Here is a 25,374-nt window from a genome sequence, read left to right on the forward strand (position 1 = left end):
ATGCTTACACGCATAAACACACCCAGACACACACACACAAACACACACACACACATACCCACGCTTACAAGTACTCCAACAAACACAAGCAAGCACATATACACACTCACACACAAGCACACACACACAGACACACACACACACACAAACATGCAAACACATGACCCCAACACAAGTCCAGTGGCTTGGAGCTGTCATCAGCCAGACCCGAGCCAATGACTCAACTCAAGTGGACTTAAAGGACTCCTAACACGCAGGCCTCACGGGAACCACAGGACGAAGACGCTGTGAATGAGTGGAAACCTCCGTCAGTACACTGAGGGGCACCATTGTTTGGCCCCCGCATGTACACATGAACATACTACTCACTGAATGTGTATGTGTGTGTGTGTGTGTGTGTGTGTGTGTGTGTGTGTGTGTGTGTGTGTGTGTGTATGTGTGTGTGTGTGTGTGTGTGTGTGTGTGTGTGTGTGTGTGTGTGTGTGTGTGTGTGTGTGTGTGTGTGTGTGTGTGTTGGCCAGCAGCTGTACATACAATCGCTCAGTGGGACGACCACAGCGCAGCGTGTGCTTTCTGACCACGACAGCGATGAGACATCCAGAACCTTCCGACCCACAATGCATCTCCGGCATCGTGGAAGGAGCTTTTCCAATTTAGAATGATTTACGAGTTCTGCTGCTTCCCCACTGAGCTCACGACTCACACACTCCTGAGCAGGCGCCGTGGAGGGGGTTGTAGTAGTGTGTGAGTAATCAGGGATGTGCAGTGTGGGGTGTTTGTGGATTGGCAAGAATCATTTTGGTTTACAGCCCAATTTAGGCGTGGTGACTCTGTATCTCTAATGATGCAGTCAGGCTAACTCAATCGAAGCACCGGGCGTGGGCTGGAGGGGGTGGGGGGGGTGGGGGGGGTGTGAAGGGTCCAGATGTGTCCTCTGGGAGGACATGGGCAGAGGATGAGCGGGGGGGGGGGGGGGGGGGGGGTGTGGGAGGGTCTGGAAATTGAGCCAACAGGTGCTGGACCAGTGTGGAGGCCCTCGTTAAAGCCTGGTCCTCTGGGTCGTAGGTACGGCTCGGGATCCTCATGAGCTGGGGCTTGTGTGTGTGTGTGTGTGTGTGTGTGTGTGTGTGTGTGTGTGTGTGTGTGTGTGTGTGTGTGTGTGTGTGTGTGTGTGTGTGTGTGAATGTGCTTTGAGGCAGTGCCAGTTTAGTGGTATACGGTTCATGAAAATATAGTGATTTTTATGTGGGTCGTAAAGAGGGTGTGTGTGGGAAGGCCAGGGCCTGCTGAGAGGGCTTTACGGAGATCTGACATGAGATCGGATCAACCACCTCCACACACACACACACACACACACGCACACACATACAAACACACGCACACACATACAAACACACACACACACAAGCACACGCAGACACACACACACACACACACACACACACACACACACACACACACACACACACACACACACACACACACACACACACACACACACACACACACACACACACACACACACCAATTCCACTCACTTAATCCAACTTTGCCCGACATGCACTGCCGACCTGCAGCGGTGAGGAAGCGCGCTGAGGAGCAGTTGTGCTGCAGTGTTCACGGCGCGCCGACGCGCCCCGGGACAATAAGACATTGATGCTGCTGGTTCCCAGGCTGCGTCTTAGTGGCGTTCCCAACACAGGCGACAGCTGCACCACAGCACTGCGCCTTCCCATCCTAAATCATTAGCCGTGATAGCTTTATTTAACATGCAGAGGCCTCTCGCCAATACTCTGCTCCTGTACCTCTCTCTCTCTATCTCTCTCTCTCTCTCTCTCTCTCTCTCTCTCTCATTGTCAATAGCAGACAGAACACTAGTAAGTAATTAACTTAACTTTTTAATCAAGTTTAAGATGCCACTATTTGTTTTTTAAAGTCTTGAATAGGTCTAACAGAACTTCATGATTTTTGACTTGAGGCTGAATCCCTTCAATCGGCTTATCGGTCGACTCTGACAGCAGTCATAGGTGGCCCCCATTAGCAGTATTCAAAAGTCTACTTAAAATCCATTTCTTCAGGACCACCTACAACAGGGGTCTCAAACTCGCGGCGCGGGGGCCAATTGAGGCCCGCAGGATGATATTTTGTGGCCCCCTACTTGACAAAGTTTAGTGTTGTTGTCAAACGCACATTTTTTCTGAGTCACTTACCACGCTTTTCTATCACTTGTGATAGGGTGACCAGATGTCCCGGTTTTGCCGGGACAGTCCCAATTTTGAGTTGCATGTCCCGAGTCCCGACAAAAGCCAAAGGACGCTAAAATGTACCGGTTTCCACCGACCACTATGAAATGTCCCCTGTTGTCAGCAATTACATAGCCAACGTGATCTAATTACAGCCCGATCATTAACTAAGATTGGGTCAGTTGTGCTACTTTTTTTTTTATGGAATACTTGATGTGGCCCAGCCTGACCCAGACTCTACCACCAGCAACCCCCAGGTAGGCTGAGTTTGAGACCCCTGACCTACAACATCTCTCTCTCTCTCTCTCTCTCTCTCTCTCTCTCTCTCTCTCTCTCTCTCTCTCTCTCTCTCTCTCTCTCTCTCTCTCTCTCTCTCTCTCTCTCTCTCTCTCTCTCTCTCTCTCTCTCTCTGTCTCTCTCTCTCTCTCTCTCGTCTATTGTTGTATTGTTGTTTCTTTTCCGTTGAGTGTCTGTACTGTCTGTATGTATTCCTTTTTTGTAAAGCGTCTTTGAGTATTTAGAATGCTGTAAAAACAAGATCTATCATTATTATTATTATTATGAACGGGTAACGTTGGCAGTGAGGAGCCGTGTGGAGGTGTGAGCACCCGGGCCCCTCTGTGTGGAGTGGGGCTCCCGGGGGCCCCATCCAGCCCTGACCCCAGCGCAGGTCAGCCGCCACGGACAGAGGAGCTGAAAGATGAGACACAGAGACGTGCCTACGTGTGTTTGTGTATGTGTGCTTTTGTGTGAGTAAGTGTGTGTGTGTGGAGTGGAAGGTTGAAATGGATGTTAGTGGATGTTTGTGACCCTATAACAAAGTAATTTGCACACAAAAGGGTGTGTGTGTGTGTGTGTGTGTGTGTGTGTGTGTGTGTGTGTGTGTGTGTTTGTGTGTGTGTGTGTGCTTCAGGGGGTATTATCCCCTCGGGCGGGCTTGTCTGTACCTGTTGGAAGTGTGTTTTCTCAGAGTGGCCGATAACATCAAAGAACAATATGTGCTTTAACCCGAGACCAGACAAATACACACACACCAATCAGGCCCACACACACAAAGCTCTCTGTATGCTAATTGGTTTTGTTGAGGGTAATTCAAAACTGATCACCCATCTACTTCCTAAACTTAAACTTAATGACAAAAGCAAACAGACCTAAGCGAATAAATAAAATCCTTGATCTTTTAAATCTATCAGTGAGGTTGGAGGTATTCCTTGTTTTTGTTTTATTGAGAGATTAATTAAAAAAATGTCCTCAATATCTATTTAATCTATCATTCAATAAATGCAGTTATTTTGCCATCAACGTATTCCCCCAGTGTTTGTCTTCATTCCAGAAGCGGAGGCCTTTGGAAGGTTAGGGTTGTTAGTTTTACCATTTCTCTTTCCTCTCTATTTCAAAGCAGCAGCTTTTGTTTCAACAACAGCCATTGAACAACCAAAGTTGGGCGATGGTTATCCGAGTGGACACAGCGTGGAGGACGGGGTATTGGCTCAGGGGGTTAGTACGGCCCAGAGCTTTCACGCTAGTATGATATTAACATTTCATCATGCCACAAACCAACAATATTGAAATAACAATGACACATTTTGCTATGATGGATTTGTGTGTGTGTGTGTGTGTGTGTGTGTGTGTGTGTGTGTGTGTGTGTGTGTGTGTGTGTGTGTGTGTGTGTGTGTGTGTGTGTGTGTGTGTGTGTGTGTGTGTGTACCCTGGAACTTTGGAGGGAGGCGGGTGAAGTGTGATATTCTTTGTATTCTTTGAGTGGTGTGTGTGTGTGTGTGTGTGTGTGTGTGTGTGTGTGTGTGTGTGTGTGTGTGTGTGTGTGTGTGGGAGGGGAGAGGGCCTCTGGGGTTTAGTGTAGTTTTCTCCAGACAACACAATTTCGATTTCCTTTTTCCCCACATCCTCAAAAAGACTCTTTCAGGAGGTAAATGCCCATAATGACAATACCACAGACATGACAGGACACTGTAGGAATGTCTTTCCTCAGAATAGTAAAGGAAAAAAAGACATGTTACCACTTAATCCTGCACTTCCATTTCATATTGAACATAAATCCAACCGGAAGTAAAGTCAAGAGCTGGATCCCTGTCCCCTTGTATTTGTATTTATTACATGTGGATACAACGTCTTACAGTACTTTACCGTTCAACAGTGAGGTTAAAGGCATTTTATTGACGTTTACTGAGATGTCTTTTTTTTATTGTGAGTGTATATAAATATAATATACATTTTGATACACTCTGGTTTGAATATACATTAATACAACATATATATATTGTGCTATATAATTTTTTTAAGATTTAAATTGAATCTACATTGTGCTAAACTGTCCTCTGAGTGTATAAAGCTGTGATCCACAGCATTCCATCAGAAACCCGGAGCCTACTCACCGCGTGCAGCAGTTTTCCCTCATGCGGGACGGAGATGAACATCTGGGGCTGCAGGCCGGACTGCAGGAAGAAGCCGTGAGCCGACAGCGTGCAGCCGCCGCTGCAGAGGAGACAGGAAGACATCAGCCCAGTTGGCCTCCAGGCCCAGACACCGTTACACTGGAGGCCCGACGGGAGGGTCTGCTCTTAGCGTTAGCGGCTACCGAGTCTGAGACCTCCACTCCTACGCGCTTCCTCTGGCTGTGAAACCCAAGATGCGATCCTAGCCGCAGAGCATATCAGGGTGTTCATCCTGCTTCTGTCCTGCATTAGTGCCCGGTACATAATGGGGCTCTCAGGGCTCACGCTCTCAGGGCTCACGCTCTCAGGGCTCACGCTCTCAGGGCTCACGCTCTCAGGGCTCACGCTCTCAGGTTCCTCCCAACACGCTGTAAAGACCTCTGCAAGACTGTTGACCCCAGACAAAATCAAATCCTGACAGTCCTGACATCTTAATATATTGTTTTCCTTTGAATACCTTTTTCAATCAATCAGATGTGTAATCATCCGTGTAGCCGTAATCATCTAATGCCAAAACACCTGTTATCAATCAAGTCAAGTCTTTATTATTGCCAAACGACGCAAATCGTCTGGAATTCATTTTGGTGACATTGGCTCACACAGGACAGTTCAATCAATCATTCAATGATCAATATCAGTGCACCTACAATATCACTTTTATCACCGAGGTGTCACAGTAGGTGTGAAAACAGGTGTAGCTCATTAAGTTAATTACGGATCTGTCCTATCTGCCAGTGGCCGTAATTAAGGTCACGAGATACACCTGTGGTCAACCCTACTATAACACCACTGCAGTATACAGGTTTATAAAGTGTATAGCTGTGTTCGAAATCGTTCCCTATTCACTCCCTCACTATTCCCTATATAGTGTTTATGATATAGTGCACTATATAGGGAACGAACCAACGAGAATTCGGACACTACGCTGAACATTTCTAAAAGTAATTTGCGTCAGTAAAAAACAAGAACGCATTGCATTGTGGTATACGGGAGTAACATGTAGGGAACATCTAATGTTCACAAACATTGTGGGTGTTTTATTGTTCACTATATAGTGAATGAAATTAACCACTGAGAATTCGAACACCACTACAAAATGGCGAGCTCCCTATAGTGCACCGTATCCGTGATCGGGAACGATGCGGAACATTGCTCCCTGTAGTGCACCGTATCCGTGATCGGGAACGATGCAGGACATGGCGAGCTCCCTGTAGTGCACCGTATCCGTGATAGGGAACGATGCGGAACATGGCGAGCTCCCTATAGGGCCCTGTATCTGTGATCGGGAACGATGCAGGACATGGCGAGCTCCCTATAGGGCCCTGTATCCGTGATCGGGAACGATGCAGGACATGGCGAGCTCCCTATAGGGCCCTGTATCTGTGATAGGGAACGATGCGGGACATGGCGAGCTCCCTATAGGGCCCTGTATCCGTGATAGGGAACGATGCGGGACATGGCGAGCTCCCTATAGGGCACCGTATCCGTGATCGGGAACGATGCAGGACATGGCGAGCTCCCTATAGGGCCCTGTATCTGTGATAGGGAACGATGCGGGACATGGCGAGCTCCCTATAGGGCCCCGTATCTGTGATAGGGAACGATGCGGGACATGGCGAGCTCCCTATAGGGCCCCGTATCTGTGATAGGGAACGATGCAGGACATGGCGAGCTCCCTATAGGGCCCCGTATCCGTGATCGGGAACGATGCAGGACATGGCGAGCTCCCTATAGGGCCCTGTATCTGTGATAGGGAACGATGCAGGACATGGCGAGCTCCCTATAGGGCCCTGTATCCGTGATAGGGAACGATGCGGGACATGGCGAGCTCCCTATAGGGCACCGTATCTGTGATAGGGAACGATGCGGGACATGGCGAGCTCCCTATAGGGCCCTGTATCTGTGATAGGGAACGATGCGGAACACAGCTAGTGCGAGCAGACCGGGGCGCTTCACTGCTCAGACCTGATGAAGGAGCGCGAGGGCTGGATGCTGTTGATGACCGGGTCCTGGTTGTAGGTGAAGGGGCCCGGGGCCCGCCTCTCCACCCCGTCCATCGTCAGCGTCACCGGCTGATTGGACGGTTCCGGAGAGGGCGGGGTCTTACAGATCAGCGTTGTGGAGATGACGCTGGGAATGGGGGGGAGATTTTTTTTTGATAAAAATAAACAAAGAGAAAGAAAGTATTGTGCCAGTTTGAAAGAAAGAAAGAAAGAAAGAACAAACAAACAAACAAACAAACAAACAAACAAACAAACAAACAAACAAACAAACAAACAAACAAACAAACAAACAAACAAACAAACAAACAAACAAACAAACAAACAAACAAACAAACAAACAAACCTAATAAGGGAGGCACCCATAGACTGACCTCTGGATCTTACAGACAGCTTTCCCCACGGTGACCTCTCTCTTGGTGCCAGCGTCCAGGAAGGCCCCCCTGATGGTGAGCACAGTACCCCCAGACTTAGGCCCAAACTCTGGGAAGATCTCCTCAATCACCGGGTCCTGTTGAGGTAGAACCGGTCAGTCACATGGTTAAGAACAACCTCTCTCTCTCTCACACTAACATCCACATCAGCACACTCACACAAAGTAGTAGTTTGAATCAATACACACTTTGATCACAACACCCCCGAGAGAGTTTTTTGTGTTTATGTGCATGTGTATTTGCGTGTTTCTGTCCTACTCGTGTCATTAAATGTTTGCTGTCGGCTGCTATTTAATGATTGTGCTTGTGTCTTTAATTTAATTGCATTACGGTGTCTGTATTCCCACATTCAGTCCCATCAACTCTATCCAAGACTCCCACGACAATAAAGACTTATATTTTAACAAGGTAGTCTTCAACGTCAGTATATCACAGACACCACACACAAGGCACACAAACAAAAAACCAGAAGAAAAGCCCACACATTTGACGTGACCCACCACGAAGGAGAAAGCCTCTTTCTGGTCAAACTTGTTGCCGCTGGTGACCTTGACGGTCCTTCCGGACGGAGTAAAGTTCCCACTGGAGACGGGGGAACACTGCAGCTCATTCCACCTACGGGCAAACAGACAGGGCCAAACAGCTCACACACAGCCGCCGTTATTCCCATGCAGGGGAGCCAGAGAGCCCCATGGTCCTAATGAGCCACACCGCCTCACAGCACAAAGAGACCATCTTCCAAACCAGGAAGCGGGTTGGCTGCGTTTTGTTTTTTCCTTCTTCCCCCACCCATACTATGTTTTTATACACGTAAACAATGGGTGCACTATAGCGTCGGAGCACCCGCCCGGCCTGTTTCGGGCGAAGGGGCTTTTGACCGCGTCATCCTGAAGGCATCGGTGGAGCGGAAAGTCCTCCACGCAGCAGTTTGTTTTTTCTTTACCAATTGAGCAGTTAGTGGAGTCATGTGCAGAATGTGGAGCCCTCTCAGAGCGCCCATTCAGCCGGAGAAGGGTCTGCGTTTGTGTTTGTACAGCCCAGCGTGCCCAGTAAGCTGCTGTGGCCCTCCAGACCTAAACACTCCTTTATCTGCTGACCCTTCCCCCGCCCCCCCCCGCCCCCCCCCGCCCCCCCCCCGCCTCCCCCGCTGCTTGCCACACTGGTATGCAGTGTACACACAAGCACATACACACAAACTCACAGAAATAAGCACTCATGCATGCATATTCGGACACACATGCCCATATGCATGCACACATACACACACAAACACACACACGTATACATAAAAATACATATACACACACATATAAAACAATCGTGAACAAACACATAAATCAACAACCAAAAGGGCAACCAGCGAATGGCAGCGGGCTGAGAGTGCCCCTCTCACCGGTTGAGGCGGTCTTGTCGGTACAGTTTGCAGGCGGCCCCCGCCACCTCCACCGTCACCAGCGAGGACTTGAAGCTCTCCGTCTTGTTGAAGCCAAAGTTCTCTCCGCAGATCGTCAGGACAGTGGTGCCTCGTAACGGCGCAGTGGCCGGCCACACCTGGGCCGAGGTAGGGAGGGAATACATGTGAGGCCCGGTCCCATTCCTCTCCCCTCAACAGGAACACTCGCTTTGAGTGCCCTCAGCTGCAAGTCAGCTAGCGAGCTGGCTCGCGGTCAAGGGATGATTTGAAGGGGACACAGCACTCCCCCTTGGTCCCTAACCTATTGGGACACCTTACCCCTTTGGAAGAACGCGCAAAATCTAGGGTTAGGGCTCAAATCTAGGGTTAGGGCTCAAATCTAGGGGAAGGGGGAGAATTGGGACAGGGCCTTAGCCTCCTGTTCAGCTAGATGATAACACTCATGATGCTAACGACCTGATGTCAACGCTAAGATGGGAACGCTCACGTTTAGAAGTGTTGCAGTTCCGACAGAATGCAAAACGTAATGGACTCTCATGTCAAGAAACGTCATTAAGCCTCTATGAGGCTGTAACTGTGATAAAGTGCTGTAACTGTGATGAAGTGCTCTCCAAATAAAATCCACTTGAATCACAGTACCAATGCATTCAAAGTTTGTCTGTGTTAGCTTAAAAAAAAGCAGGCCAGCGGTATCCTAGTTCTAAATGGATATTCCTCTGTCGCTACAATAATCCTCTAACAGGCAGAAACCTTCAAAGACGTTATTCCCATGAAAGCAGCTCCAAATGCCATTTTTAGACAATATATTTCCCCCGTACATAGGGCTGTTTTGTTGCCCTGAATGGGAATCTGACTCCACCATTTTGGTATTCCGCTACGTGGTGTATTTGGCCGAGCCGGTTCGACTTCTCCCGTTGAATGAGCTGTGCAAGAGGTAGCCAAGGTTTGCTCAGAGTTGTCATTTGATTAGCAGGAATATACAGAAATACCCAGAAGGTCTGTAATCATTGTGGGGTAAATGCAGAGATCCCGGTGGTTTCAGCCACTTCCCAGAGTCTACGATGAGGGCAGTTATGCAACCTGCAGTTTGTTGTAATCCAACCTTATCATGTAATATACATATATATAAACCATAATGAACTCCAGTCCCTTGTCGGAAATATACAACACACACACACACACACACACACACACACACACACACACAACACACACACACACACACACACACACACACACACACACACACACACACACACACACACACACACACACACACACACGTTCAAAAGTGCGGGATTATATTTGAATCAAACTAACTCTGACTCCAGTCCTAAATTCACCAGGTGATGTGTTAAACAGAGACATTTACCATCAGCGTGGGAAGTTAAATACTTCTACCCCAGTGAGGTTTTCTACCGGTCAGGATGACACGAGAGACACAAGGGGAGACGGGCTATAAAAGGATCGGATTAAGATGGATGCTATTCCATGGCCTGAGCTCAATGTCTTGATTTTGTCTCACTTTCATCATTCAATATCTCTTTTCCCTATGTAACCCACTGAATATAGAGAAACAGCCAACCTCCTCATCAGGTTCCAAATCAATCTTTTTATCCCTGCCACCACCACCATCACCATCACCATCACCATCATCATCATCATCATCATCATCATCAACCCTACAGTGTCAAACCAAAACCTAAAGGTTGTTTACCAAGACTAATGCTGCTTCTAGCCTTTTCGGACATAGACACTCCATTTATTTTATAAATATTGTTTATGACCCTTTACAAGTAATGTTGTTTCCAGTTATGTGCATTTGTATGATGCGTCATACTTGCTGTTTATTATATATTTTTTTTTTGAATAAATGAAAAGAACGTTTGCAGATCCAACTCTGTGGTGAGTGGTGCTGCCCCGGTTGCCATGGCGTTACCTTGTTGATAACGGGGGTGCAGTAGTCTTGGGTCCAGCGGGAGGTCAAGGGGCACTCGTTGGCTCTCGTACAGCGGTCGCCGCACCAGCCACATCCTGTCACCCCCGACGACAGCAGACAGGAAGTACAGGATGTCAGCTGACCACAGCCGGGACCGGTCAGAGGAACCTTGGTGATCTAATGGGTGGGTGGGAGGAGGGGGTTCATATTGCATTTAATAATACGACATTTTATATCAAATTAATTTTAAATGTTGAATGCATAGTTTAACATTGTGAAAGGCCATGTGCGTGTGAAGCGGACTAAGCAGCGACCTTGCTGCCTGTAGCCAGCAGCAGGGCTCCCCTGGGCCCCTCGGGGTCCAGCAGGACCATGGTGGTCACCGGCCTGGAGTCCAGACGGACGTTCACATGGGGGGACGCAGCCCTGGAGAAGAGAACCTGGCAGAGTGGGGGGGGGGGGTCAGTACAACACCGCAACCTGACTCACCTCAAGACTCAATACTAACACCAGATCTTCTATTATACGCAAAGAAGTCTTCCCAGAGTCCTCCGAAGGGCGTCTGCGTGCGGTACTATCCTGCGTTAGCTCAGTTTACAGCGGGGGTCATTGTGGGCGTTTGGATGGCTTCAACCTTCCTTTAAGGTGACCGACCAGGGCTCAACTGCTGCAGTACGGTAGAGACTCACACCGGGACACAAGGGCCCTTTGTCCCGTGGCTCGCCTGTACCTTGGTAGAGGACGATATCCACACGGGGCTGTCAAAATATTAATTTGGCGCTCGTATCGTTTAATCTTTTCAGAGGACACAGGGGTTGAACTGAGGACAGTTACTGATGAGATGCCTCTGTAATAAAGCTGTAGAAAGAGCTGCATTGAAGCTAAAAAAATAAGCGGAACAACTCGGTTTTCTGCTGAGGCAGTACAACAGTGGCCCAGGGACAACGTTTTATAGCAAACAAAGGCCTGAGGGCTTCGACAGCAGCACTCTGACTATATTTGTGTGTGGATTATGTATATGTGGATGGCTGGCAAAAGAGAAGTTCACGGTTTTCTCCCAGGGAAGCTAATCAAAGTAAGGCATTCTGGGTCACTTTGATGGGGGGGTTGGGGGGTCGACAAGTAGTTCGAGTTGTGTGTATGATGTGTGTGTGTGTTTGTCTGTATGGTTGTGTGTGTCTGAGAGAGAGAGAGAGAGAGAGAGAGAGAGAGAGAGAGAGAGAGAGAGAGGGACACATGTACTTTGACATGTCGTGAGGTGTTTAAAACATGAAGATCCCCTCATCCCTCATCCCTCATCCCTCATCCCTCTTCCACACACACACACACACACACACACACACACACACACACACACACACACACACACACACACACACACACACACACACACACACACACACACACACACACACACACACACACAATGCGGTTGTCACACCTGGTAGAACATTTATCCCTGGTGTTAGGATCTGGTTACGGCCCCGGGTTGTGATGAAGGAGAAGAGAGAGAGAACAAGCTTTCTAATAGTCTCCTGTGGTCTCTGAAGCCCATGTACAGTACTGTTTACATCACACCTGTTAACTACACTGCCCCACCACCACCATACCACACACACACACACACTCATGATATACACCAGCCTCAGCATTTTGTGGAAATTTGCACTTTCTCTCTTTCACCTTTCTCCTGATGTCTAACAGCCAGGACCACTGGCAGAGAGAGAGAGAGAGAGACAGAGACAGACAGACAGACAGACAGACAGACAGACAGACAGACAGACAGACAGACAGAGTTGCTATAAGAATAGGCCTCTCTCTGGAGCTAATAGCAAGCTGAATGACAGCTTATTGTATTAGCAGGGGTTGTGGGGGGGGTCTCGTATAAACACAGGGTCTGTGTTACTCCAACAGAGACTGGAGCTGTGGGAAGATCTCCCTCAGCCAGAGTCCGGCAGGGACGCAGCACTGCGTTAACTCCTCTGTCCTCACCCCGTCTCTCTCTCTCTCTCTCTCTCTCTCTCTCTCTCTCTCTCTCTCTCTCTCTCTCTCTCTCTCTCTCTCTCTCTCTCTCTCTCTCTCTCTCTCTCTCTCTCTCTCTCTCTCTCTCTCTCTCTCTCTCTCTCTCTCTCTCTCTCTCTCTGCACAGAAATATTTGAGCTCCTGGCAGTTTTAGTTTCTCTGACGGGTCGTGTTCTGGTTAGGAGGTCATGTGATGTTGGAATAAGAACACACTGTCATGACCCACAGTTGAGCAAGCGGCGGTGTGGATTGTGGTTGTATCTAGCGGTTCTGTGTGTGGGTGAGCTTACATGTAGAGAAAACACCACAGGTGAACAGGATTTCCACAGAGCTATACCTACTTTAGCTCTGTGGGCTTTTTCACTTGTTCTACTTTTTGGTCGCTTATCAAGGCTTACCTTACTTTCTTTATTCCTTCTATATATTTCTTCATCACCCAAACCTCTCTCTCTCTCTCTCTCTCTCTCTCTCTCTCTCTCTCTCTCTCTCTCTCTCTCTCTCTCTCTCTCTCCCTCCCTCCCTGGCAGCGGGCCACAGCTGGTCTCCTTGCTCCCTCGCCCCTTCTCCCTCTTGGTTTTCCTGAGACAATGAGTGAACCACAAGAAAGGAAAGAGAAGGGGAGAGAAGGATGGAGGGAGGAGGGAGGAGGGAGGGGGGAGGGGGGAGGGGGGAGGGGGGAGGAGGGAGGACAACAGCTGCCTGGGGGCCCGGGGCCGGGCGCTATAGCCTGCCGTGCCTGAGCGAGCGTGTCATCGAGGACCGTCCATTCACCATTAACGTGCCGTTGTGGTCGTAAGCCCCCTGTGCCCACCGGGCCCCAGCCCCCCACCCCCCCACCCCCCCAACCCCCACCCCTGGGTCACCCCCCCCCCCCCTTGCAGCTGTCGGCCGTTTCTCCAACCACTGGTTTTCTGATTGTGTTTAAAAACAATCAGGATCCTGCATGGCGCTCTCTGAGTGCACATCAGCCGTGCATCACTCCCCGTCTGAGCAGCGCCTCACTCAGCAGCCGCCCTACAGCACGTATCAACTGAGGAACTATGTTTACACGGAGAGTGATTACGAACGCGCAGCGTGTAGCGACACTGCCCTGCGTTAGCACCGTCGCTAAGCTACGGCGTCCCGGAACATGATGTGCTATGTGTGTGTTAGCATGTAGCGCAAAGCTAGTCTCCGTTGTCTCTGCATTATGCAAGACATTGCGGCAGGAACATGTGCTAATCTTTAGGTGAGCAGGACATGGGACGTTCAACAGCGCTAGACTGTGCAAGATGTTCGAACATGTTGTCTTTGAGAAAAAAGACAGAACAAAAGGCCTATGAATATCATATAGGACATGTGTTGGTATTTGAATGCCTGCTGGGTGTTATGCTTTCAACTTCCAGGCTGGGATGGTGCACCCTAAACCTCATCGAATCACTCAAAAGAAAAAGGCATCTAACATGCATCCGTTTTTGACCTCGGGTTAAAAGCCTAACTTTGACCAAATGGACTCCAGTACAGATCTGTTCCTTCAGAACCAGCTCTGTTTGCCCAGATGTCAGGGAAGACATCACAAAGCTGGGCTTTAGCTGGCCCACCGGGCATGGGGGTCAAAGTTCAACGAGTGCACAAACAAGAATGCTTCTTCCTCCACGCACCCCACAGGGGGGTCACAGCCCTCCCGTCACCGACCCCCCCCCCAGCCAGGGTCTACCTGTCATCGACCCCCCCTCCCCCCCTAACCCTAACCCTGCCAGGGTCTACCTGTCCCCGACCCCCCCTCCCCTGCCAGGGTCTACCTGTCACCGACCCCCCCCCCCCCTGCCAGGGTCTACCTGTCACCGACCCCCCCTCCCCCCCTAACTCCTCCCCTGCCAGGGTCTACCTGTCCCCGACCCCCCCCCCCCCAGCCAGGGTCTACCTGTCCCCGACCCCCCCTCCCCTGCCAGGGTCTACCTGTCCCCGACCCCCCCTCCCCTGCCAGGGTCTACCTGTCCCCGACCCCCCCTCCCCAGCCAGGGTCTACCTGTCACCGACCCCTCCTCCCCAGCCAGGGTCTACCTGTCACCGACCCCCCCTCCCCCCCTAACTCCTCCCCTGCCAGGGTCTACCTGTCACCGACCCCCCCTCCCCTGCCAGGGTCTACCTGTCACCGACCCCTCCCTGCCGTCTCCTGGGGCTTCAGAACCGCCGTTTCCCTGCTCTGCCTCAAAGGTCTGCTCTCATTTACATGAGACATGAGAAGGGGGGAGGGGGGGGGGGGGGGGGGAGGGGCTCCGTCTTTGCCTAACCGCCTCTATGTCCAATGCAAATAGGGATGACTACCTGGCTCTCTTTCTTCTTCTTTTTTAAAGCCTCCTTACGCCAACACGGCCGTACAGAAGGGTGGCAGCGGTGGCGGTTGGCCCGGCCGGGTTTACCTGGATGTGGCGGCCGTCCCCGGTGCCCAGGTAGGCCACGATGTGTCCGTGGACCATGGCCACGGAGATGGAGGTGACCAGGGTGTCGGTGAGGTCCTTCTGCCAGTACTCGAGGCGTTGGGCGTCCTGCACCACCTCCAGGCGGTACTCGCCCTCCTTGCCCTCGTTGAGACCCTCGTGGAGGCCGCAGTCGTCCGAAGAGGTCTAGGGGAACCACAAGAACACGTCCTTTAATTCCCTCGACATGATATATGCATGAATATAGTACGGTGAGGACGAGAGCAGGAATAAATCTACCACAGTAGGAGATGGCCATATTGATGACCATGTTTGGGTTCTTCCACTGTACGATGTACGCATGCAAAAGGTCTGCGGGTGTTTTTATTGCAGTGAGAGGCAGTAGAGACGAGGTGCGTTACAGTTTAGGTCGTAGCTCTGAACCCTTTGCACTCGTCCTGATCGAGCTGGTCCCGTGGAGATGTCAAAAATAAGAACGAGACGCGTGGCTCTCAAAAAGTGGGCAAAGACACAAAGGGGAAAAAACAAGGAACTGTAAAATCATCAAATCGTCATCAAAGAAACCGACGACCTCATAGCTGCATGTCATTGACATGGACCATCACCGAGGGGGGGGGGGGGCACTCGCTGAAACCACAGCTAGTATAACACTGTGTCAGAGCAGGGCCTGCCTCCATGTCTGGCCCTCCCCCCCGTGTGTGTGTGTGTGTGTGTGTGTGTGTGTGTGTGTGTGTGTGTGTGTCTTTCATCGGGCTGAGCTCGTTGCGGGGCCAACGGTAGCCCCTCTGAGCTGTGCTCGGCCGTGGAGACGCAGCGGACAGATCCCTGGGACACACAGAGGGTCTCTCTCTCTCTCTCTCTCTCTCTCTCTCTCTCTCTCGTGTCTGGGCTCTGTGGAGCATTCAGGGGACTCGCCAGCCAGGGGCCGATCTGGACACAGACGTTTTCCCCTTATCAGTCGCCCCCCCCCTCCCTCCCTCCCTCTCATCCTCTTGTTTTGGCAGGGTGCCCTGGCTCCACCCCCCCCTCCCCCGCCCGCTCTGCCCCTCCCCCGCCCTTCACTAGCCGTCCCGTACACGGTGACCTTGTTATGTTATACCTGCTATCCCATTTTATATATTTTCCTCCTTTAGCGTACAGATTGACCCCGACAGGGAGAGCCCTGCTGTGAGCTCGGCCGTATCACTACCTACCACTACCGTGACATCTAATATGTGGACCAGTTTACACTCTAAGTCCTGCTGTGCTGTACACTCAGGAGGCGCCCCGGCCCGCGCTATGCCCCCCCCCTCCTGATCCATTGCTGTGCCGCTCTCTGTGTGTTTAGTCACGGCCTCGCGACAACGCTGCCTCGGGTTCGTTAATTATTGACGGGCCGGACTTTTGGTGGCACTTGGAGGTCCTTGACCCCGGTCACATGACCGGCCCCTCCACTCTTACTTACTCAGTGTTAGTTACCCATGACCTCTCGCTATCCCCCTGGGGTCACAGGGGGGGCAGGGTGGGGGGGCATTACACAGGCTGGGGGAAACCATTACACCCCTTTGGTTACCTTGCTGTCAGAGAAAGGCTCAGCTCTGCCTGCCGCCGTGGCCTCTGAGCAACGCAGAGAATATAACCCCTAACCCTGACAGCCAATGACAACGCAGAGAATATAACCCCTAACCCTGACAGCCAATGACAACGCAGAGAATATAACCCCTAACCCTGACAGCCAATGACAACGCAGAGAATATAACCCCTAACCCTGACAGCCAATGACAACGCAGAGAATAAAACCCCTAACCCTGACAGCCAATGACAACGCAGAGAATATAACCCCTAACCCTGACAGCCAATGAGAAACAGAGAATATAACCCCTAACCCTGACAGCCAATGAGAAACAGAGAATATAACCCCTAACCCTGACAGCCAATGACAACGCAGAGAATATAACCCCTAACCCTGACAGCCAATGACAACGCAGAGAATATAACCCCTAACCCTGACAGCCAATGAGAAACAGAGAATATAACCCCTAACCCTGACAGCCAATGAGAAACAGAGAATATAACCCCTAACCCTGACAGCCAATGATAAACACAGAGAATATAACCCCTAACCCTGACAGCCAATGAGAAACAGAGAATATAACCCCTAACCCTGACAGCCAATGAGAAACAGAGAATATAACCCCTAACCCTGACAGCCAATGACAACGCAGAGAATATAACCCCTAACCCTGACAGCCAATGAGAAACAGAGAATATAACCCCTAACCCTGACAGCCAATGAGAAACAGAGAATATAACCCCTAACCCTGACAGCCAATGAGAAACAGAGAATATAACCCCTAACCCTGACAGCCAATGAGAAACAGAGAATATAACCCCTAACCCTGACAGCCAATGAGAAACACAGAGAATATAACCCCTCACCCTGACAGCCAATGAGAAACAGAGAATATAACCCCTAACCCTGACAGCCAATGAGAAACACTGAAAGCACTCACTGAAGTGTCCATCAGCCTCATCAGGCCTTGGCCATTGAGCTGCACAAGAACTCTTAATGGTGAACGGTGACCTGGTAGGTAATTGTGTGAACTAGAGTAATTGGTGGCTCAAAGGAAGCATGTAATGACAGCCATTAGCCTGATGCCCCCATGGACCTACGATGCCCTGTAGGGCTCACAGGGACACGGATGTGTTTTGGGTTTAGCACGCAGACCTACGGACCGATGCTTTGAAGAGTAGAACAATGGACAGGGGAATACATCTAATGAGAGGGTATTCTGGGGGGCCCCGTCATGCAGGGGCTGGGATGACGCCGTGGGGGGAGGAGGGGGGAGGAGGGGGGAGGAGGGGGGGGGGGGGGGGCCGGGGCCCAAACAAAGGTCATGACATTAACAGCAGAACAATGCAAGCCAGTAGACTTCCGCTGGGCGCGGTGCCACCGTCACCCTGACCGCTGTGGCAGAGCTACGCTGTGTTCGATGTGCTCCGTTGATCGTTCCTAGGTTTACGATGGACTACATGCATGGAGGGGAACGCGTTACAGCGCTCTCCCTGAGTGAACAGAAGCTACAGCACGGACAAAGACAAACATGTCAGGTGGAGACGGCTACAAACGCGGATGATGGAAGAGAGGAGTGACGGGGAGGAGAAAGAAACCGTCTCTCCCTCTATTTAGAATACTTGACAGACAGGCCCTTTGATGTGCGGGGTGTGTGTGTGTATGTGTGTGTCTGTGTGTGTGCATGCAGGAGTGTGTGCGGGCATTGGTGTGTTGGTGTGTGTAAGTGTGTGTGTAAGTGTGTGTGTAAGCACGCGTGGAATCGTGTTTGTGCACATTAAATCTCGTCCATGCCGAGCTTCTTCTTTTGCCTAACGTATTCAGGCCAGAGGATGATATATCAAACTCTTCTGTCAGCATGTTGAGGAGAAAAAACAGCCAGCACATGTGAGACCCTGGGAAGGCCCCGAGCCCAGGGCCCCTCTCCAGACCCAGGGAGATAGAGCCATCACGGCCCTGGGCTCCACACAGATTACACCGTTCCACCATGCTGCTCCAAAAACACCCCCGGTGGTGTGTGTGTTTACGAGTTTGTGCACACATGCTTTGTGTGTGTGTGTGTGTGTGTGTGTGTGTGTGTGTGTGTGTGTGTGTGTGTGTGTGTGTGTGTGTGTGTGTGTGTGTGTGTGTGTGTGTATTTTCAAAGCAAACAAACATGCCTCGTAAAGGTGTTTGTCGGAGCGAAGTGGGACATCAGTGGGGGATCAACGTGGAAGAGACCAGTGGATCTAGTGGGAAGGGGGGAGGGAGAGAGAGAGACAGAGAGAGAGAGAGAGAGAGAGAGAGAGAGAGAGAGAGAGAGAGACAGAGACAGAGAGAGAGAGAGACAGAGGAGAGACAGAGACAGAGACAGAGACAGAGACAGAGACAGAGAGAGAGAGAGACAGAGGAGAGACAGAGACAGAGACAGAGACAGAGACAGAGACAGAGAGAGAGAGAGAGATCAGAGTAATGGGAGGGAAAGAGTGATGGGAGGGAAAGATAGAAGGAGAGAGAGAGGAGGGGGAGAGAGGGCGGGAGAGGGAGAGGGAGAGGGGAGAGGGGGAGGGCCGTTCCCCGCCTGTGTGAAGGTATAGAGGAGATCAAGGCGGGGAAAACTGGCGGCTGGACAGCTGTTTTTTCAGGCCTTGTTTGAAGCTCTGCCGCTATTATGCTTGGCTTCGCCGTGGGCTCAGAGACAAAATGGACAGACGGACGCTTCCAGAACACGCAGTCCGGCCTCCTCCCGGGACAGAGCTGGTCTGGGTTTCGACGTGGCGGTCAGAAAATACGCAGAACTGCCAATGCCACAAAACCCGTCCCAAAAGCACCGCTTTCTGTGTGACCTCAATGGCACGGAACGACATCAAGAGTGAGCGATGACCGTTCTTCAACACAATCGTGTTGTTCTGCCGCAATAACCCGGCGCCGAGGGGTCGATATGCGAGATGTTAAACACCTTTGCTCCCCCACACACACTTAAAGCAGCCCCAGCTCATTGTCCCGAACACACAACGGACCAGTGCTAGGGTTTCAGTGCTGAGCCACGCAGCGTCACAAGGCTGCGTGGCCCCCGGCAGAACACAGGTCAAGAGCGAGAGGGAGTGAAAGCAGATCTGCGTGGCCCTAGCGCTGGGGCTCACTATAATAGTCACTCTACGCTGCTCAGTCTGACCTGCAGGGCTCCCCACTGCAACGGCTATTAAAGGGAAACCGAAGACGACGTGTTGAACACAACGGCTCCGCCACCTCTCATTGGCTGAGGTCGTTTTTGGTGCCGTCCCGTTTAACGGTTATTTTTTGAAAACATTTATTCTGTTTAAAGATGAAGGATTCTGACACTATTAGTGGATATGGTGTGGAACCATTCGAACCATAACCGTATAACCGTACAAATGATAAATGTAAAACACAGGAGCTCCCGGCTTTTCTAAAAGGAGCAGAATGAGATGGGGAGTGAGGCTCGAACACAACATATCCACAACAATAGCAGAACCTGCTGAACGAGACGGAGAGGGGAGATATTTCCATACGTGAGGGGGAAATAATGCAAACACATGCATGATATTTGCCTGCATTACTGCAGCCCCTTTTCAACCGGTTTTAACTTTTTCAACAGATGTCATGCAAATCAGTACAGCCATTCTTTGCATTGAAGCAAGTCCAGATAGTAATGTTCATGTTTTGTATTATGTCCTATTGCCAGCTTTTATTCAAAACTAATATTTCTTAGATACATGAAATGAATAAGCAGGAATGGGTAAGGAAAGGTTCGCCCTAAACCTTCAGGGGAGCGTCAGGGTGGGGTGGGGGTTCCAACCCAGAGCCTCACAAACTGTCCAGCACCTGGAAGCATGAGAGCATCCTGCCATCAGAGCAGCACATAGCGCCACCTCAGATACACCAGGGCTGGCTCTGGGGTTCTACTGCCCTGAAGGTGAAGAGGCAGCCGGGGCAGAGAGCAGACGAGGGCTCTGCAGGCACCCAGCCTGCATCAGCTGGCCCTCGCACTAGAATAACAGCCCTTTGACCCCGGGGCCCGGGGCAACTGGAGGGCCCGGACAGCCCCCAGGCTGGCCTGTCGTCGGGGTGTGTGGAAATGCACGTTTTACCGAAAGCTAAATTCACAGGCATGCAGAATGGCGCATATGGCTATGTTTGTGGAAACGAGTGTGTGAGTATGTGGACATTTGTGGAAGTTTGTGGTTGTGTGTGTGTGTGTGTGTGTGTGTGTGTGTGTGTGTGTGTGTGTGTGTGTGTGTGTGTGTGTGTGTGTGTGTGTGTGTGTGTGATAGTATGGGGGTAGGCTTTACTCCACATGGACTCAAACACAGGCAATGTTGCAACATGACTCCCAGCAATAATGACCGTATCGTGTGTGACTGTGTGTATGTGTGACTGTGTGTGTATGTGTGAATGTGTGTGTCTCAGTGTGTGTGTGTGTGTCTGTGTGTGTGTGTGTGTGTGTGTGTGTGTGTGTGTGTGTGTGTGTGAGTGTATGCGTGATTTTTCGTGCCCACATGCAAATATGCTGGCAACACTGTCATTTTTCGCTCTTTTCATTGTTAGTGTTCTGTGTAGGTTCATCTGCATACCCATGCAGTTGTTTCCTTGATGTGTGGATAACTGTGCATCTGCGTGTCTGCTCAGCTTCTCTTCACAATATTGAGGTTACAGACATCCTAAGTCTCTTGACTATGCAGAGCTATTCATTTAAAATGCGTTTCTTGGTCATCGTACATTTTTGTTTTGCACTTTTTGGTTTGAGATATTAATCAAGAATGATGGATTTCTATGTTATCTTGTTCACTTTATTTAACATATAATTGTCATTATACATACCAGTCTGAGATGAAAGCACTAAATAACATGTGTTGAATCTATATACAATTAAATTGTGATGTATTTCAATGTGTAAAAAAACTACACTTTTGTAGAAAGATCTGTAGAAAAACTCACTCTTTCATAGAAAGAGCAAAAGCGAATGACAGAAACAGAGAGCCATTGAAAGAAAGACCAGCTTCAGCGGGTCTTTAGAACACCTGTTCTAAAGACCCGCTCTCACGCCTCCTTCTCTCGCGCCTCCTGTGTTTCACTAGGCTCCATCGAATGCTCGTTTCTCCAGCACGCAAACTTCGCACAATTTAGTTCTAAAATGCTCAATGCCTTACACACCTCCTCTGAGCGCACACACAAACACACAGCTGTCAGTGTTGTTAATCTTCATATTTGTCTCTGTGTGTGTGTGTGTGTGTGTGTGTGTGTGTGTGTGTGTGTACTTAAGTGGGTGGGGTTGCCGGGGCTGTATGGGACCACAAATCATTTGAACATCATGAAGCGCCACGTCTGAACCATGAGGCTGGCTGCGCCTCATTCCAGAGACTCAAACATCATCAGAGTCTCTGGTGACGAGCTGTCCGTCATCCCTGTTCGTCGTAGCTCCCCTCTTCTCATCAACAACAGCGTCTCAGCGGCCACTTCTGGAGAGCGGGCCAGGCGATAAACACATTGAGACGTACGAGCTGCAACGAGCTGCTGTCCAGTTAGCTCAAAGTATTTTTGTTTTTTTGGGGCGCTAATCACTGAACCCTCTTTTATATTTTTCTCTCTGTCCCTCGCCGGCCCACCAACGACACCGCTCATACCGGCGTTCAACGGCTCTGGCGTACGGTAGCAGCAATCCAGGATCAGAGAACAGCTCAACGTCTCTCTCCGGGACACCAGCTACAGCAGCATCAGACGCCGACACAGAGCCATTCATCTGGAACGCATTGCCAAACTCCCCAACATGGCATTTACTTTGCTCCACACGAACACTGTCTCCCCATCCCTCAGACCATATAGGGTTGCATGCTGCGATCACAGGCGAACCCGGGAGTGCTTTTCCTAAGCACTCATATGTGCCACGTGAAAAACATTACACAAGGCTATGCATGGGAAATGAATATCAAGGTATTGCATGTTGCGGTTTGCCTCCAGTCGTTGCTTCATTCCCAGACTCTTGGGAAAGCACATTCTCTGTAATGTTTTGTTCTTTTCATGGGTTGCCTGTTTTGATGCAAATTCAACTTGTTTCATACGTCTCATTACATACGAAGAGATATCAAATAAATACATCATTATTATATCTTAGTTTTAGTTTGATCATGAATAAAGATATATTTCTCAGTAGTTTACACTCCAAGGCGAGGTTTCCATGGAGGCAGCAACCAGCTAAGCGCATGCCTTTAATTAGTGCGAGACACCCGCCCGTGTAAACGAAGAATTATTGCTTGGTAGGCGATGTGGAGTTGGCGCTGTTCATCACTTACTCCCATGCCTTTATTAGCTTACTCCCTTAGCCGAGTCCCAGGCCTTCATTAGCCTCTCGTATTGATTGGTGCAGCCACTATGTTGGGGTACTCGGGGGTTCCGGCTGTTACACCACTGTGCCCCCTTCAGTGAAAGACTCCAAACTAATTGGCTTCTAAAGCTAAGGAAGGCACTCTCAGAAATATTCCCAGCTGTCAAAGACCGTGAAATCGTGAAAAACAATCCACACGATTCAAAAGTTATGCAGCATAAAAAAACAATAGAATGGGAAAAGAAAACCTGTTGTCCAGATTCCTGCTTCCTAGGAATCTGGAATAATCAAATCCATCGGCGGGAGCCAAACTCAGGGCCTATCCCTCATTTTGAGGCACAGACATGAAGACTGCAGTCTGCGGGCCTCTGCGGGGACATGTTTATCTATGACAGTTTATCTGAGTGTATTATGAATTTCTCTCTGAATGTCTCCCTCCATTTCTCCCCCTGTGCCGGTCTCTCTTCATCTTTATGTCTGCTGTCCGTTCTCTTTGCTATCTCCCTCGACCCCACCCCCTTCACACACTCATTTTCTGGCTCTCATATATTTTGATTCGGTGCAGGAAGACAGATTAAAGGTTTCGCTCTCACATATGGGATGATGTGTGTGTGTGTGTGTGTGTGTACGTTTGTGTGTGTGTGTCTGTGTGGGTCTGTCAGCATGCAATGGTGTGCGGGAAGCGTGTGTGTGTCTCTGTGTGTGTGTTTGTGGGACTTTTGCATGCATGCAATGGTGTGTGTGTCTGTATCTCCAACCCGATCCCAATAACCTGGCTCTATCAACAGCCCCGTGTTTGGGTGCCTGGAGGCAGACAACAACAGGGCCCGGAGCCCGTCTCCTTTCTCCCACTCTTTCTCGCTCCCTGATCAGATGAGATGGGATCTAGCAGGCACGGTTCTACACGCTACGCTTCAATACCGATAGCAGATCAGCACCGGGCGGAGGGAAATGAAACAAACCCCGGCCCGGGGAGAGAGATGGACGCCGGAGCAAAAGGGCAGAGCGGAGGCCGGGAGGAAGGCGGGGCGGACGGCTCCCAGAGGACTCGGTCGTGTTAATTGCCGGCATTCCATGGCGTATGCACCTTGTGTGCCAAGTGTCTCGAAGAAGAAGCTAATGCAATACGGTGGGAGTTATGCTTGGGAATGCAGCCGCAGCTCAAGAGCGCAGCAAAAATAAACATCCCAGAAACCTCATCAAAGAGTTGCTGAATGCAGCGCTTTATGAAAACCGATGTTAAGAAAATAGACTCATAAACCGTTTAAATGCATTTCGAGCACACTTGCAGCGCGGCAGCCATTATTCCCATTGGTGTCCCAGGGCCTGATCTGGTTGTTAAGCAGCTTGAAGATTGTTCTGGATTTTGTAAAGCAACCTGACCCCTTGTGCAAAACACACACACACACACACACCCACACCCACACCCACACACACACACACACACACACACACACACACACCCTGACGGCAGCACACAGCCAGCAGCTATGTGTTTCTGATGTGTTCTGACACAAAGACAAGGGATGTTGTCTTCCTTTATGCTGAACATTAAACAGGCTGGAACGTGTGCAATGCCCTCTCAGAGTGTGAAGGAATGAAACCCAATCCCATCCCATCCATAAAAACGTAATGGCCCAAAATGGATCAACATGACACAAACTAATTTTGCCATCCACCGAAACCCAAACGCCCCCAGGATGTTGTGATGGAATGGATTTCCGAGCCGTTCTCCTTCCTAATTCTCCCTGTGATGCTCAGCCGCGGCCCTCCATTAGGCGTGGAGGCACCATCTCCCCACAGCAGCTGAGCCCCTTCAGGTATAAGCTTGTCTGTCTCTCCGGCATTATGACTCAAAGCGGGGAGGTGATCAAAGCCTGCAGAGACAATCCCTCTGAAACGCTGGGCACTGCTGAGCCCAGCCCCACCACGACACCCCAACACCCCAGACCCCACCAGCCAAAGACCACAACCCCTGAAGACCCACCACCCCACCAGTAAAAGACCCCACCAGCCAAAGACCACAACCCCTGAAGACCCACCACCCCACCAGTAAAAGACCCCACCAGCCAAAGACCACAACCCCTGAAGACCCACCACCCCACCAGTAAAAGACCCCACCAGCCAAAGACCACAACCCCTGAAGACCCACCACCCCACCAGTAAAAGACCCCACCAGCCAAAGACCACAACCCCTGAAGACCCACCACCCCACCAGTAAAAGACCCCACCAGCCAAAGACCACAACCCCTGAAGACCCACCACCCCACCAGTAAAAGACCCCACCAGCCAAAGACCACAACCCCTGAAGACCCACCACCCCACCAGTAAAAGACCCCACCAGCCAAAGACCACAACCCCTGAAGACCCACCACCCCACCAGTAAAAGACCCCACCAGCCAAAGACCACAACCCCTGAAGACCCACCACCCCACCAGTAAAAGACCCCACCAGCCAAAGACCACAACCCCTGAAGACCCACCACCCCACCAGTAAAAGACCCCACCAGCCAAAGACCACAACACCTGAAGACCCACCACCCCACCAGCCAAAGACCCAACACCCCAACACCCCA

At 50.5% G+C, this 25,374-nt stretch overlaps 1 protein-coding gene across 1 annotated transcript in view; it reads right to left on the reverse strand.

Moving 5' to 3' along the window:
• Positions 1 to 3,022: 3,022 nt before the first annotated feature.
• Positions 3,023 to 25,374, reverse strand: part of LOC132463943 (hepatocyte growth factor receptor-like) — a 37,029-nt gene continuing 14,677 nt past the window's right edge. The window contains exons 3-10 of the mRNA XM_060060068.1: positions 14,908 to 15,111; positions 10,798 to 10,923; positions 10,484 to 10,660; positions 8,524 to 8,681; positions 7,631 to 7,745; positions 7,071 to 7,207; positions 6,662 to 6,826; positions 3,023 to 4,736 (exon numbers count right to left, since the gene is read on the reverse strand). Of these exons, the coding sequence (XP_059916051.1) occupies positions 4,568 to 4,736; positions 6,662 to 6,826; positions 7,071 to 7,207; positions 7,631 to 7,745; positions 8,524 to 8,681; positions 10,484 to 10,660; positions 10,798 to 10,923; positions 14,908 to 15,111 (1,251 nt within the window). The 3' untranslated portion in view covers positions 3,023 to 4,567. The remainder of the gene's footprint in view (positions 4,737 to 6,661; positions 6,827 to 7,070; positions 7,208 to 7,630; positions 7,746 to 8,523; positions 8,682 to 10,483; positions 10,661 to 10,797; positions 10,924 to 14,907; positions 15,112 to 25,374) is intronic.

The sequence above is a fragment of the Gadus macrocephalus genome, chromosome 9 (assembly GCF_031168955.1).
Source record: "Gadus macrocephalus chromosome 9, ASM3116895v1".
Taxonomy (NCBI): domain Eukaryota; kingdom Metazoa; phylum Chordata; class Actinopteri; order Gadiformes; family Gadidae; genus Gadus; species Gadus macrocephalus.